Source organism: Balaenoptera musculus, chromosome 8 (genome assembly GCF_009873245.2).
Source record: "Balaenoptera musculus isolate JJ_BM4_2016_0621 chromosome 8, mBalMus1.pri.v3, whole genome shotgun sequence".
Lineage (NCBI taxonomy): Eukaryota > Metazoa > Chordata > Mammalia > Artiodactyla > Balaenopteridae > Balaenoptera > Balaenoptera musculus.
In genome coordinates this window covers 52,937,515-52,950,833 of record NC_045792.1, presented here as the reverse complement: position 1 = coordinate 52,950,833, position 13,319 = coordinate 52,937,515, and the positions used below count along the sequence as shown (strand labels likewise).

Sequence of the window (13,319 nt, the reverse complement as noted above, 5' to 3'; positions counted from 1 at the left end):
TACAACCACTATGCAAAACAGTATGGAGTTTACTCAAAAAATTAAAAATAGGGCTTCCCTGGTGGCGCAGTGGTTGAGAATCTGCCTGCCAATGCAGGGGACACGGGTTCGAGCCCTGGTCTGGGAGGATCCCACATGCCGCGGAGCAACTGGGCCCGTGAGCCACAATTGCTGAGCCTGCGCGTCTGGAGCCTGTGCTGCGCAACAAGAGAGGCCGCGATAGAAGAGGCCCGTGCACTGCGGTGAAGAGTGGCCCCCGCTTGCCGCAACTGGAGAAAGCCCTCGCACAGAAACGAAGACCCAACACAGCCATAAATAAATAAATAAATAAATAAATTAAAAAAAAATTAAAAATAGAACTACCATAAGACCCAGCAATTCCACTTCTGGATATATCACTGAAGGAATTGAAATTACTATCTGGAAGAGATATCTGCTCCCTCATGTTCATTTCAGCATTACTTACAGTAGGCATGACATGGAAACAACCTAAAGGTCCATGAAGAATGAATGGATAAAGAAAATGTGACTATATATTAAAAAAATCACATTATATATATATACACACACACACACACATTCTATAGACACATACACACACACACACATATATATAGTGTGTGTGTGTGTGTGTGTGTGTGTATATATATATAAATAAATAAAATTCAGCCATAAAATGAAGGTAATCTCGCCATTTGTGACAACATGGATGAACCTTCAGGCCATTACGCTAAGTGAAATAAGTCAGACAGAGAAGGACAAAAACTGTACAGTCTCACTTATATGCAGAATCTAAAATAACCAGACTCATAGAAACAGAGAATAGATTGGTGGTTTTCAGGGGCAAGGGTGGGGCAGGGGAAATGCGTAAGGATCAAAGGTGTACAAACTTCCAGTTATAAAATGAGTAAGTCCTAGGGATGTAATATACAGCATGGTGACTATAGTTAACAATGCTGTAACAAATGTATACTTGAAAGTTGCTAAGAGAGTAGATCTTAAAAGTGCCCATTACACACGCACTCCGCCACACATACATCTTGTTTATTCATTAATGGACATTTGGGTTGTGTCCACATTTTGGTTATTATGAATAGTGTTTCTATGAACATTCGTCTATAAATTTTTGTGTGAACATGTTTTCATTTCTCTTGAGTATATGCCTAGGAGTGGAATTGCTGGATCATAGGTTTAAGGTTTTAAAAAACTGACACACTGTGTGCTACAGTAGCTGTATCATTTGACTTTCCCACCAGCAATGTATGAGGTGGGAGGTATGAGCAATGTATGTTTCTCCACATTCTTGCCAACTTTTGTTATTGTCCGTATTTTGATTACAGCCATCCTAGTGGGTGTGAAGTGCTAGTGGTATTGCTTTGCATCTTCCTAATGATTAATGATGTTCAACATCTTTTCATGGGCTTACTGGTCATTTGTACATCTTCTCTGGAGAAATGTCTATTCAGATCCTTTGCCCATTTTTAAATGAGGTCATTTGTCTTTTTCTTGTTGTTATTGAGTTGTAAGAATTCTTTTTGGATTCTAGATACTAGACCCTCATCAGATATGATTTGGAAATAATTCCTCCCATTCTGTAGGAGGAATCTCTTAAAACTATTGATTCCTCAGCCCTAAGCCAGATCTACTGAATTAGTACCTGTAAGTTAGATAAAAGTTTTTAGGGTGATTCTGATGAGCCACCAGGTTTGTGGACAAATAATCCAGACCAGAGCTTCTCAAACTTTAACGTGCATACAAATCACCTAGGGATCTTAATAAAATGTGGATTCTGAGGGAAATAGAAAAATTCACTAGAATACCACAGTAATAATGGTTGTAAACATGATCCACTGATAAATGCTAAAATTAGTGTGCAAAAGTTTAAGGAGAAATTGGATATTTGCACATGATTAAAGTATTTCCTCCAAACTATTTATTAATTACAAAAGCAAAGATAGTAGTTTTATAGTGGAGGAACTTGGCAGATACTACCTTAATCAAGTGATCAAGGTTAACATGACCAGTAATAAGACATATTGACACCATGTGCCCCCTGATACAACGTGCAGAGAAAGGCACATCACCTCTGTGGTAGTCTCCCCAAAACTTCAATCTAATCATGAGAAAACACCAAACGGAGGGACATTCTACAAAATACCTAACCAGTACTCTTTAAAAGTGTCAAGGTCAAACAAGACAAGACAGACTGAGGAACTGTCATCACAGATTGGAGGAGCCCTGGAGACAGAACCACCAAATCTAATGTGCTATCCTGGATTGAATCCTGAACAGAATAAAGACACTGGTGAAAAACAGGTGAAATCCCAATACACTGCAGTTAATAGTACTGTACCAATCAATGTTAACTGCTCAGTTTTGACCACTATACCTGGTTAAGCAAGATGTTAACATCAGGGAAAGCTGAATGAAAGATATATGGGAACTTGCTGTACAATTTTTGCAACTCTTCTGTAAGTCTAACATTATTTCAGAATAAGAAGTCTTAAAGATATGCAGATTCTGATGCTGTAAGTCTGGGCGGAAGTCGTCTGCATTTCTAACAAGTTCCCAGGAGAGGTTGACGCTGCTAGTCCACAAACCCCACTCTGAGCAGCAAGAATCTAAACCAGTGGTTCTCAAACTTAACTGTGCATCAGATCACCTGGCAGGCTGATTAAAACACAGATTGCTGGGCTCCACGCCCAGAGTTTCTGATTCAGTAAGTCTGGAGTGGGGCCCAAGAATTTGCATTTCTAACAGATTCCCAGATGAGGATGATGTTGCTGATGAGCTAGGAATGGTTTTTGTTTTTAAAGGGCTGTAAAAAATTCAGAAAATAGGTATATGAATCAGAGACTGTATGAGGCCTTCATTTATGTACAGAAAACGGATGTTGAGCCCCAGACCCTTGCTACTTAGAATGAAGTTTTTAAAAGACACTAATGCCTAGGTCCCACCCCTGAGGTTCTTAGTTAACTGATTTGATATGGGTCCTTGGCATCAGCATTTAAAAAATGTTCCTCTACTTCTGATATGTAACCAGGTGCAGGAAACTACTAATTTAGGCTCTCCATCCGCCTCAAAAAAACCCTACTCCTCAATCATCCCAGAGTTGAGGATGAGCCTCAACAAATGTCAAAGAGCATTTCTGCAATTTAAAATGTATTTTTAAAAGTTGAGCTACTCTGTTTTTTTTGAAGGTTAACAAAACCCAACACAAATCAGAATTTCCCTCTCTTGACTGTCCCTTCCCAAGTAAACATAATGAACACTGGATTATACATCAATAATAATCACAAGGGATCCCAAACCTCCCCCTGCCAAAAAAAAGTGGCAAGGATAACTGTGCAGGATGGTCTGAAATAGATGGCAGGAACGGACAGAGATGGATCAGAGAAGGGATAAAGGTGTGAGTTGCCCTATGGGATGGCTGACAGTTAACATGGCACAGAGAGCTAGAGAGTTGAGGGAAGGGGAGAAAGGTGCAGACCTGAGAAATGTGGTGGCATGGAGGTACTTGAAGAAACACCATCAAGTACCTTGAGCTTCATCATAACCCCAACATATCTGTTTCCCACTTGAGCATATTTAGTGCTAGGAGACCCTCTAATATTTGGCTAACCCCTTCACACTCTTACCCTTTGCCTATTACTCCTCTGCCACAGAGGAAAGCCTTTAGCTACAGGTTGTTCTCCTGGTTCAAGGAATGTGAAGGCCATCATCCTAGCCCCAACTTCCCAGCCCTTCCCAGAAAGCTCCTGGCCCCTTCTGAGAAAAATCCGTGTTTGTTCCCATACCTGTGCTCTCCTCAGCCTGATTGAAGCCACAGATCTGGCAGATGCTCTGGACCCACTTATTCATGTCCTCCTCCGTCTCGGCCACCAGGTAAAAGGTGCGCTCGCTGGTCTTGATGTCAAACACAAAACTATCCTGCAGCTCCTTCTTGTTGAAGGTCAGGCCTGCATCCACCTGCTCGCAGAAGTTCAGGTTGATGATGCGCAGGGGCTTCTTGGAGTGATCATTCTTGTAGTATTCCAGAACATCTGGGTCACCGCTCATCCGCCCACTCCGCAGGATGAACCAGCGTTTCTTCCAGGCCTGAACAGGAAGGAGTAAGAAGAGGGGGGAAAGTCATTAGTTACTTCAAAGCTTTTCACAGGTCCTCAGAGGTCACCAGGTTAAGGGTGGGGACTGTTGCACCTGCAGGCTGAGCATGGCCTCTATCTCCCTTTCATATTTCCCCAGAGTTTCAAAAATGAAGGATGACTTTAGAATGCATGTTAGTGCAGCATTTCACTATGGAAACAGGGTCTTATCACTATGAGATGAGATGTGGCATTCCCACTTTTTAGATCAGGAAGTCTGATGAGGACTAAAACACTTTAGAGCAATTGTTCCATTAAGCTAGAATACAGACTCAGACTCACCTTTTAGTCAGGGTGGAACTTGCAAAACTGTAACATCTCAGTTTATGGATGGGGTCCCCCAATAAGACATGGTGAGTTGAAGCAACAATGTCACACACAGCAAGTAGCAGAGAAACAAGTTTCCTAACTTTCAGTACACTGTGCTTTTTACCAAGTCATGATGCCTTGGAAGAATCACATAGAAACCCTTCTAAAACTTCTCTGAAGCACATAACTTCAGGATTTCCCCGTCTCATTCACTGCTATATCCCTAGTACTTATAACAGAGCCCTGCACATACTAAGTACTCAATATACATTATTGAATGAATAAACTCCTTACATCCTGTCATACTATAGAATTTAACACTTGATTACATATTCCCTTATGTTGTCTTCTACATTCCACCTCTTCAATGAGACTGAGTAATCTGTGAGCAGACACCACACAAAGTGGTAAAAAGACATCACATATAAAATAGAGCCTTGGGTTGAATCTATGCTTTACCACTGACTTAATGTGTGATTTTTAGATAAAGTTATTTACTTCTTTGGATCTTGCTTCATCTATAGAATGAGAATCAACATCACCACCACCTGTCCTACCTACCTTATAGGGTTTATATTATGCAAACACACACAAAGCACTACGTATACAACCCTAAAGCACTGCAAATGCCAAGGATCAGACTGTCATCACAATTCGTTACATCCTACTGGGACCTTCACTCCGTTAATCCTGCCACCTTGCACTCTCACCTTCTATCCCTGTCCTCACTTCCTTCCCTACCTAACTTGCTCCTGTGATCCATCATTATCATCATTCCCTTGCTTTTTTTCTCCATTCCTCTCCTTTATCTGGGAAACCACAACCCCTGGCTAAGTCTAATGCTCATCCTACTCTGCCTGTTCCCATTCAGCTGTATGTAGTTGGAGAAAATCATACAACTACGTTGGCTGCTCTCACTTTAAATTCAAGTGAGCCCTTAGGCTGCCTGACAGTCCTACTACATTTACCTGGTCCATGATTTTCTCTTGCTCTTTGGCAACAGTCTTTGAACTTCTCTCTCTTTATTTTTTAATTTTATTTTAAAAATTTATTTATTTATTTTTTTGGCTGCATTGGGTCCTCGTTGCTGCACGCGGGCTTTCTCTAGTTGCAGCGAGCGGGGGCTACTCTTTGTTGCGGTGTGCGGGCTTCTCATTGAGGTGGCTTCTCTTGTTGCGGAGCACAGGCTCTAGGTGTGCGGGCTCAGTAGTTGTGGCTCGCGGGCTCTAGAGCACAGGCTCAGTAGTTGTCAAGCATGGGTTTAGTTGCTCCTCGGCATGTGGGATCTTCCCGGACCAGGGCTCAAACCCATGTCCCCTGCATTGGCAGGCAGGTTCTTAACCGCTGTGCCACCAGGGAAGTCCCGAACTTCCCTCTCTTTAAACCTCCAGCACCTCTACTCTTTGGTATGAGAAAATACAAGCAAGCAAAAGAGAATCTACACATGTTCCATCACCAAATTCACCCATCTGTCTGCATTTGTAGCAACGTAGTTTGTTACTAGGGAGCATGGACAGTTCACCCAGGCTAAGGCCAACCTTCTTCCACTTGAGCATCCCCTCTCACCTACATGTGGACATCACTGTATCTCTGGAATCACTGCATTCTCCCTCCCTCCTAGGATCATTCCCATCAGGACCCCAACTTCTCCCAACTAAGAAAAAAAATGAAAAGCTTGACTTGATCCCACATTCCCTTCCAACTATGGCCCAGTTTTCTGCTCCTCTGTACAGTAAAACCTCAAAGAGTTTTCTATAGTACTAATCATTGTTTCCTCTCCTCCCGTTCTTTTCTTGGAAGCAATCTAATCAGGCTTCCCCCAGCTCCCCCCACCGCCTACTAAAATAACTCAACAGAGGTCTTAAAGACTTCAATGCTGCTAAAGCAACATTTGCATTTCACTTGATCTCTCAGCAACATCTGATAACAGTTTATTATTCCGTTCTCTTTGAAGCACTTTCTTCACTTGGCTTCAGTGCTCACTCTCAATTTTCCTATCTCCCTGGCCTCTCTTTTTCAGTCTCCAGTGCTGGTTCCTTCTCATTTCCCTGATCTCTAAATGTTGGAATGCCCCAGTGCTCAGTTCTCAGACTCTTCTCTTTCTACACCCACTTCCTAGGTTATTTTATTCCATTTTATAGCTTTGCAAGCCATCTAACTGCTGCAATTCCTAAATTTATATCTCCAGCCCAGACCGGTCTATTGAACTCTAGAGTCTTATATTCAACTCCTCACTAATAGGCATCTCAAACTTAAGGTGCTCAAAACTGAGCTCTTGATATCCTCCAAGCCTGCTCTTCCTGCAATCTTTCCCATCTCAGTTACAAGCAGCTCCAGCCTTCCAGTTGCTCAGACCAAAAATCTTGATGTCATCATCAACTCCTTTCTTTCCCATTCCACATCTAACCCAACAGCAAATCCGGTTGGTCCAAAGAGTTCAAAATACATCTACGACCTGGTCACTTCTCCACACCTCCACTGTTAACTCACTTGATTGAGTCCACCATGTGGTCGTCTTCCTGCTTCTATGCTTTCATCCTGCAATCTATTCTCAACACGGATGCTGATGCAAATCAGAGCATGCCACTTCTCTGCACCAAGTCTCCACTGGCTTTCTGTCTCACTCCGAGTAAAAGCCAAAGTCCTCACAATGGCCAGCGGGCCTAGTATGACAGTCTCTCATCCCACAACTCTCACCTTACCTCCTGCCACTCTCCACCTTGCCCATTCTGCTCTTGCCACACTGGCCGCACAATCCTGCCTTGGGGTCTCTGCTCTGGTTGTTCCCTCTGCCTGGAATACTCCTGTCCCAGACAGTCCCATTGCTTATTTTTTCCTTCAAGTCACTATTCAAGTGTCACATTACTGAACAGACTGTTTTCCTGACCACCCAACCCTCACACTCTCCCGCTTACTCTGCTATACTGATCTCACTAGCACTTACACCACCTAAAACACCACATTTTTGTTGATTCTACCCACCTCCCAGAATGTAAACTCCAAGAGGGCAGGGATTGGTTCTTTTTATCCCATGCTGCATCCTCAGTGTTTAGAATAGTGCCTGGCACATAGGTGGTTATCAATAAGTAGGTACTGGATTCATTAATGAATCATTTTCTTACATGAACTCCTTACAGAATCTAGAAGGTCATGGGGATATAACTGATGCCTGATGAGCCTTGGTGGAAGTGAAGATTAAAGTATAGGATAGAGCTGAGGAAATAAATATAAGTACCATCTACTATAGTCACCTAAAATCTTGCCCAGGCCACTACTTACAGAACTCTGTGTGCATCTGTGTGTGTGCGTGCATGCATATAATGAAAGTGTGTGGGTAGCAAGGTGAATTTTTAAAAGGTATTGAAGCTTGTGTTTCAGTTGATGTATCCCCCTTTAGTGCTTGTCTCTGTAGAAAGAGCTGCTTTCAAATCACTGGTGTGCAGGTGCAAGCATAAACACACACACAGGCCCTCTCATAAACAAGAAAAAGGTGTTTGCTACAGATAACATCGGAGCCTGTCAGGTTCCGCTTGCAAGAAGTGGTGCAGGCTGATAAATGGCTGCCTACAAAATGCTGATAAATTTATGACAGAGCAGGCAAAGTCATCTAGTCTAGTCCCAAATTCACATCGCTCTTCTGCCACAACACTCTCTGCTCCAACTTCACGTATGTGTTCTTGGGGGAACCATACAACTCAGAACTAAGTATAAGCAACTCCAAAGAGTCTAGTTCCAAAGACAACTTCTCTGATCCCCTCAGCTGAAATGGACCTCTGTTTCCTCTGAACCATCATAACACTTTTAATGTACTTTTCACGTCATGTCAATTTTTTTTTCACAACATATTACAGATATTTTAGTATTTGTTGTTTCTTCCCAAGTAGACGATGAATAAAATCTCCTCCTATTCCTCTTTCAATCTTCATGGTAGGCATTTACTAAGCAAGGCTCTTTATCACCGAACCTCTCTTATCTCCCTGGCCTCATTTATGTTTCCTTCCTGCCATCCATCCATCCATCCAACAAATATTTATTTAGTGCTTACTATGCTACAGGCATCATCCTAGATGCTGAGGATACAGCATGAATTCCTGGTCTTACAGAAATTACAGGTGCATAACAGGTTACTTATTATTCTCCAAATGTGCCACATAATTGCATGACTTCATGTCTGTGCACAAGCTGACGTTTCTTCCTAGAATGCCTTTCACCTCACCTCATCTATCTGGAAAATTCCTATATTTTCTTAGTGCCAGGTTAAATATCACTTCTCTTGGAAGGCCTTTACTAACTTCCCATAGAGCTGGTGCTTCTGTCTCTTGTTCCCTTAACAACCTGTGCTTTCTGTGGCATTTCTTCACTCATCTTTGACATTTCAATTGCTCATATGTCTTCCTCCCCTTTAAGCTCCGAGCATCTTGATGTTAGGGTACTGTGTGGCCAACAGTTACTCGGCAGAGTACTTAGCCTATATGGGAACTCAGTAAAGATCTGTTGACTTTTTTTTTCATTCAATCAGTGTATTCATTTATTCAAACTAATAAATGCAATTTAAAAAGTTAAGTAAGCTGTCACAGTAGGAAGTAGGAAAGGAGGACAAAAAAGAGGATTACAGAAAAGAGAATAAGATAAAGGTATGTTGTGGATTCTCTATGACGTGAGTTTTTCAGCATTTGTTCCCTTCATTTTGATGAGTGCAGGACCCTGTAATAAATATTTATAAAGGAGTCTGGGCACTTCAGCTTGAAAGTACCCATTGATATAGAAATGAAAAATTACTGCTGGAGCACTGACACGTAATGCAAGGAGAATACAGGAACTTGAGTCCTGAATATGTTCTTAAGGGGAAAGCTTCTTCAGGACTGTTCTTACATCTGTACAAAATCTCCTACAAAAATTAACTCAAAATGGATCAAGGACTTAAATGTAAAATACAAGCAGAATTCAGCAAGATATAAAAAGAATTATATAACATGACCAAGTGGAGTTTATTCCAAAGACGTAAAATTGATTCAATATTAAAAAAATCAATCAATGTAATCAACCACAGTAATAAGCTAAAGGAGAAAAACCACATGGTCCTATCAATTAATGCAGAAAAAACATATGACACATTTCAACACCCATTCATGATAAAAACTCAAAAAAATAGGAAGAGAGGGGGAACTTCCTCAATCTGATAAAGAGCATCAACAAAAGACCAACACCAACATTACACTTCATATTGAAAGGCTGAATGCTTTCCCCCTAAGATCAGGAACAAGGCAAGGATGTTTGCTTTCACCACTGTTATTCAACATAGTGCTGAAGTTCTAGTCAGGGAAATAAAGCAAGAAATGGATATAAAAGGCATACAGATTGATGGATTTAGAGAGCATTATGCTAAGTGAAATAAGTCAGAGAAAGACAAATACTGCACAGTATCACTTATGTGTGGAATCTAAAATAAAACAAACTAGTGAATATAACACAAAGGAAACAGACTCACAGATATAGAGAACAAACTAGTCGTTACCAGTTGGGAGAGGGAAGGGGGTAGGGACAAGATAGGTGGCAGGGATTAAGAGGTACAAACTATTACATATAAAATAAATAAGCTACAAGGATATATTGTACAACACAGTGAGTATAGCCAATATTTTATAATAACTATAAATGGAGCATAACCTTTAAAAATTGTGAAGCATTATGTTGTACACCTGTATCTTATATAATACTGTACATTAACTGTATCTCAATTTTTAAAAAGGCATACAGATTGAAAAGGAAGAAAAAAATTGTCCCTATTTGGATGACATGATTGTCCACATAGAAAATCCCAAGGAATTTAGGAAAAAACTCCTGGGACAAATAAGTGAGTCTGGCAAAGTCACAAAATACAGGAGTACCTCATTGTATTGCACGTTGCTTTATTATGCTTTGTGGACATTGCATATTATACAAATTGAAGGTTTATGGCAACGCTCTGTCAAGCAAATCTATTGGCACCATTTTTGCAACAGCATTTGCTCACTTTGTGTCTCTGTGTCATGTTTTGGTAATTCTTGCACTATTTCAAACTTTTTCATTATGATTATATTTGTTATGGTGATCTGTGATCAGTGATCTGATGAAGGCTCAGATGATGGTTAGCATTTTTTAGTAATATTTTTAAATTAAGGTATTACATAGTTTTTTAGACATAATGCTATTGCACACAAATAGACTACAGTATGGTGTAAACATAACCTTTATATACACCAGGAAACCAAAAAGTTCATATGACTCACTTTATTGCAGTATTTGCTTTACTGTGGTGGTCTGGAATTAAACTTGCAATATCTCCAAGATATGCCTGACAAGATGAACATACAAAAATTGATTTGCTCCTGTATACTAGCAAATAAACACATGGGCATAGAAAATAAAAACACAATGCCATTTATAATCACTTTTTTAAAAATGAAAGAGCTGTGAATCTAACAAAACATGTTCAGGACATGTATGCTGAAAACTATACAATGCTGATAAAAGAAATTTTAAAAAATCTAAATGGAGAGGCCCACCATGTTCATGGATTGGAAGACACAACATAGTACATCTCTCCAAATTGATGTTCAGATTTAACACAATTTCTATCAAAATCCCAGCAAGAGTTTTTATGAATGTAGACAAAATTATTCTAAAATATATATGGAAAGGCAAAGAAAGTACAATAGCTAAAACAACTTTGAAAAAGAAAAGTGGGGAAACAAGTCCACTAGATTTCAATAATTATTGTATAGCTACAGAAATCAAGACCATGTGATACTGGCAGAGGGACATACACATAGGAACAATGGAATAAAACAGGAAACCCAGAAATAGACCTACACAAATATGCTCAACTGATTTCTGACCAAGGTGAAAAAGCAATTCAGTGGAGGAAAGATGGCCTTTTCAACAAATGGTGCTGAAGCAACTGGGCATCCACAGAGGGGGAAAAATAAACATCAATCTAAGCCTCACACCTTATACAAAAATGAACTCCAAATGAATCATGGACTTAAATGTAAAGCTATAAAACATTTAGAAAAAATTGGAGGAAATCTTTGGGATCTAGGGCTAGGCGAAGAGTTCTTAGACTAGACACCAAAACCATAATCCATAAAAGGAAAAATTTATAAATTAGACTTCATTGAAATTCAAAACTTTTGCTCTGCAAAAGACGGTTAAGAGGCTAAAAAGATAAGCTACAGAGTGGGAGAAAATATTTGCCAACCACATATTTGACAAAGGAGAGTATGGAGAACATATAAAGAACTCCCAACACTCAATAGTTTAAAAAGGGAAACAATCCAATTAGGACATGGGCAAAAGACATGAAGAGACATTTCACTGAAGAGCATATGCAGATAGCAAATAAGCACATGAAAAGGTGTTCAATATCATTAGCCATTCGGAAAACACAAAACCACAAAGAGATATTATCACAGACCTATCAGAATGGTTAAAAAAAAAAAATTGTAACAACGCAAAATGCTGGCAATGAGGCAGAGAAAATGGGTCACTCAAACATTGCTGGTGAGACTCAAAAAGGATATAGCCACTCTGGAAAACAGTTTGGCAGCTTCTTAAAAAACTAAACATGCAACTGCTGTATGACTCAGCAATTGTACTCCTGGGCATTTATCCCAGAGAAATGAAGATTCATATTCATACGAAAACTTGTAAATGAATGTTGATGTAAGTTTTATTTACAATAGTTCCAAACGGGAACAATCCAGATGTCCTTCAATGGGTAAGTGGTAAATAAAACTGTGGTACTTCCATACCATAGAACACTACTCAGCAATAAAAAAAGGAACAAAGTATTGACCCATGCAAAATCCTGAATGAATCTCCAGAGAATTATGCTGAATTTTGTCAGAGCCAATCCCAGAAGGTTACATAATGTGTGATCCCACTTATAGAGCATTCTTGAAATGACAGAATTTAGGAATGGACAACAGATTAGTGGTTGTCAGTGGTTAAGGAGAGGGTCGGACTGGGATAGAAGTGGGTGTGGCTATAGGAGGGCAGTATGAAAGATCCTTGTGGTGATGGAAATGTTCTGGATCTTGACTGTAACAATACCAACATCTTTGTTGTGATACTGTAGCACAGTTTTGGAAGATGTTACCACTGGGGGGAAACTGGTAGAGGGTACTTGGGATCTCTATTATTTTTATGACTACATGTGTATCCAAAATTATCTCAAAATAAAAAGTTAAATTAAAAAAAACTTATCCACAAGAGAATTAGAAAGTTCATAGAAGAGAAGTAAAGATAATGGCGAGAAAGGTTCATAGTTGGCGAATGATTATAACCAGACCCAGTTGTCCTCAATCTTTCCCACTCAGGGATGGAAATGGACTCCTAAGGAATCACATGAAAATATAAATAAACTTTAGAGTTCAGACCCCTGAGCACGAGGGCACAAAATGGAGTGAACTAAGAGTCACCAGAATGTCTAAACCTACCGAGCTACCTGTCAGCTCTAGGAAATCTTCACTGTAATAGCAGACATGAGTCTCTGCCTTGGGGAAACAAACAAATAAATAAGGTAGCAGCCAGCTTCTCCTATTTTTCTGTGTAGTAGCCAGCCTCCAAGATAGCCCCTAATGAATCCATTTCCCAGTGTAGCCTTATGTAGTCCCCTCTCATTCAGAATAAGGATGAACAACAGGATACTGCATAAATGAAAGTGTGTGACTTCCAAGGATAAGGCATAAAAGACACTGCAGCTTCTTTCTTGTTCTCCTTTGGATCAGCTGCCATGTTGTAAGGACACTCAAGCAGTACTAAGGAGGAATTCACAAGGTGAAGAACTAAGGCCTCCTGACAGCTATGAAAAAGAGCCATTCT

At 40.1% G+C, this 13,319-nt stretch overlaps 1 protein-coding gene across 3 annotated transcripts in view; it reads right to left on the bottom strand.

Moving 5' to 3' along the window:
- Positions 1 to 13,319, bottom strand: part of GAB2 (GRB2 associated binding protein 2) — a 175,256-nt gene that overhangs the window by 48,541 nt on the left and 113,396 nt on the right. For all 3 annotated transcript variants that reach the window (XM_036859539.1, XM_036859541.1, XM_036859542.1), the window contains exon 2: positions 3,798 to 4,098. In XM_036859539.1, the coding sequence (XP_036715434.1) occupies positions 3,798 to 4,098 (301 nt within the window). The remainder of the gene's footprint in view (positions 1 to 3,797; positions 4,099 to 13,319) is intronic.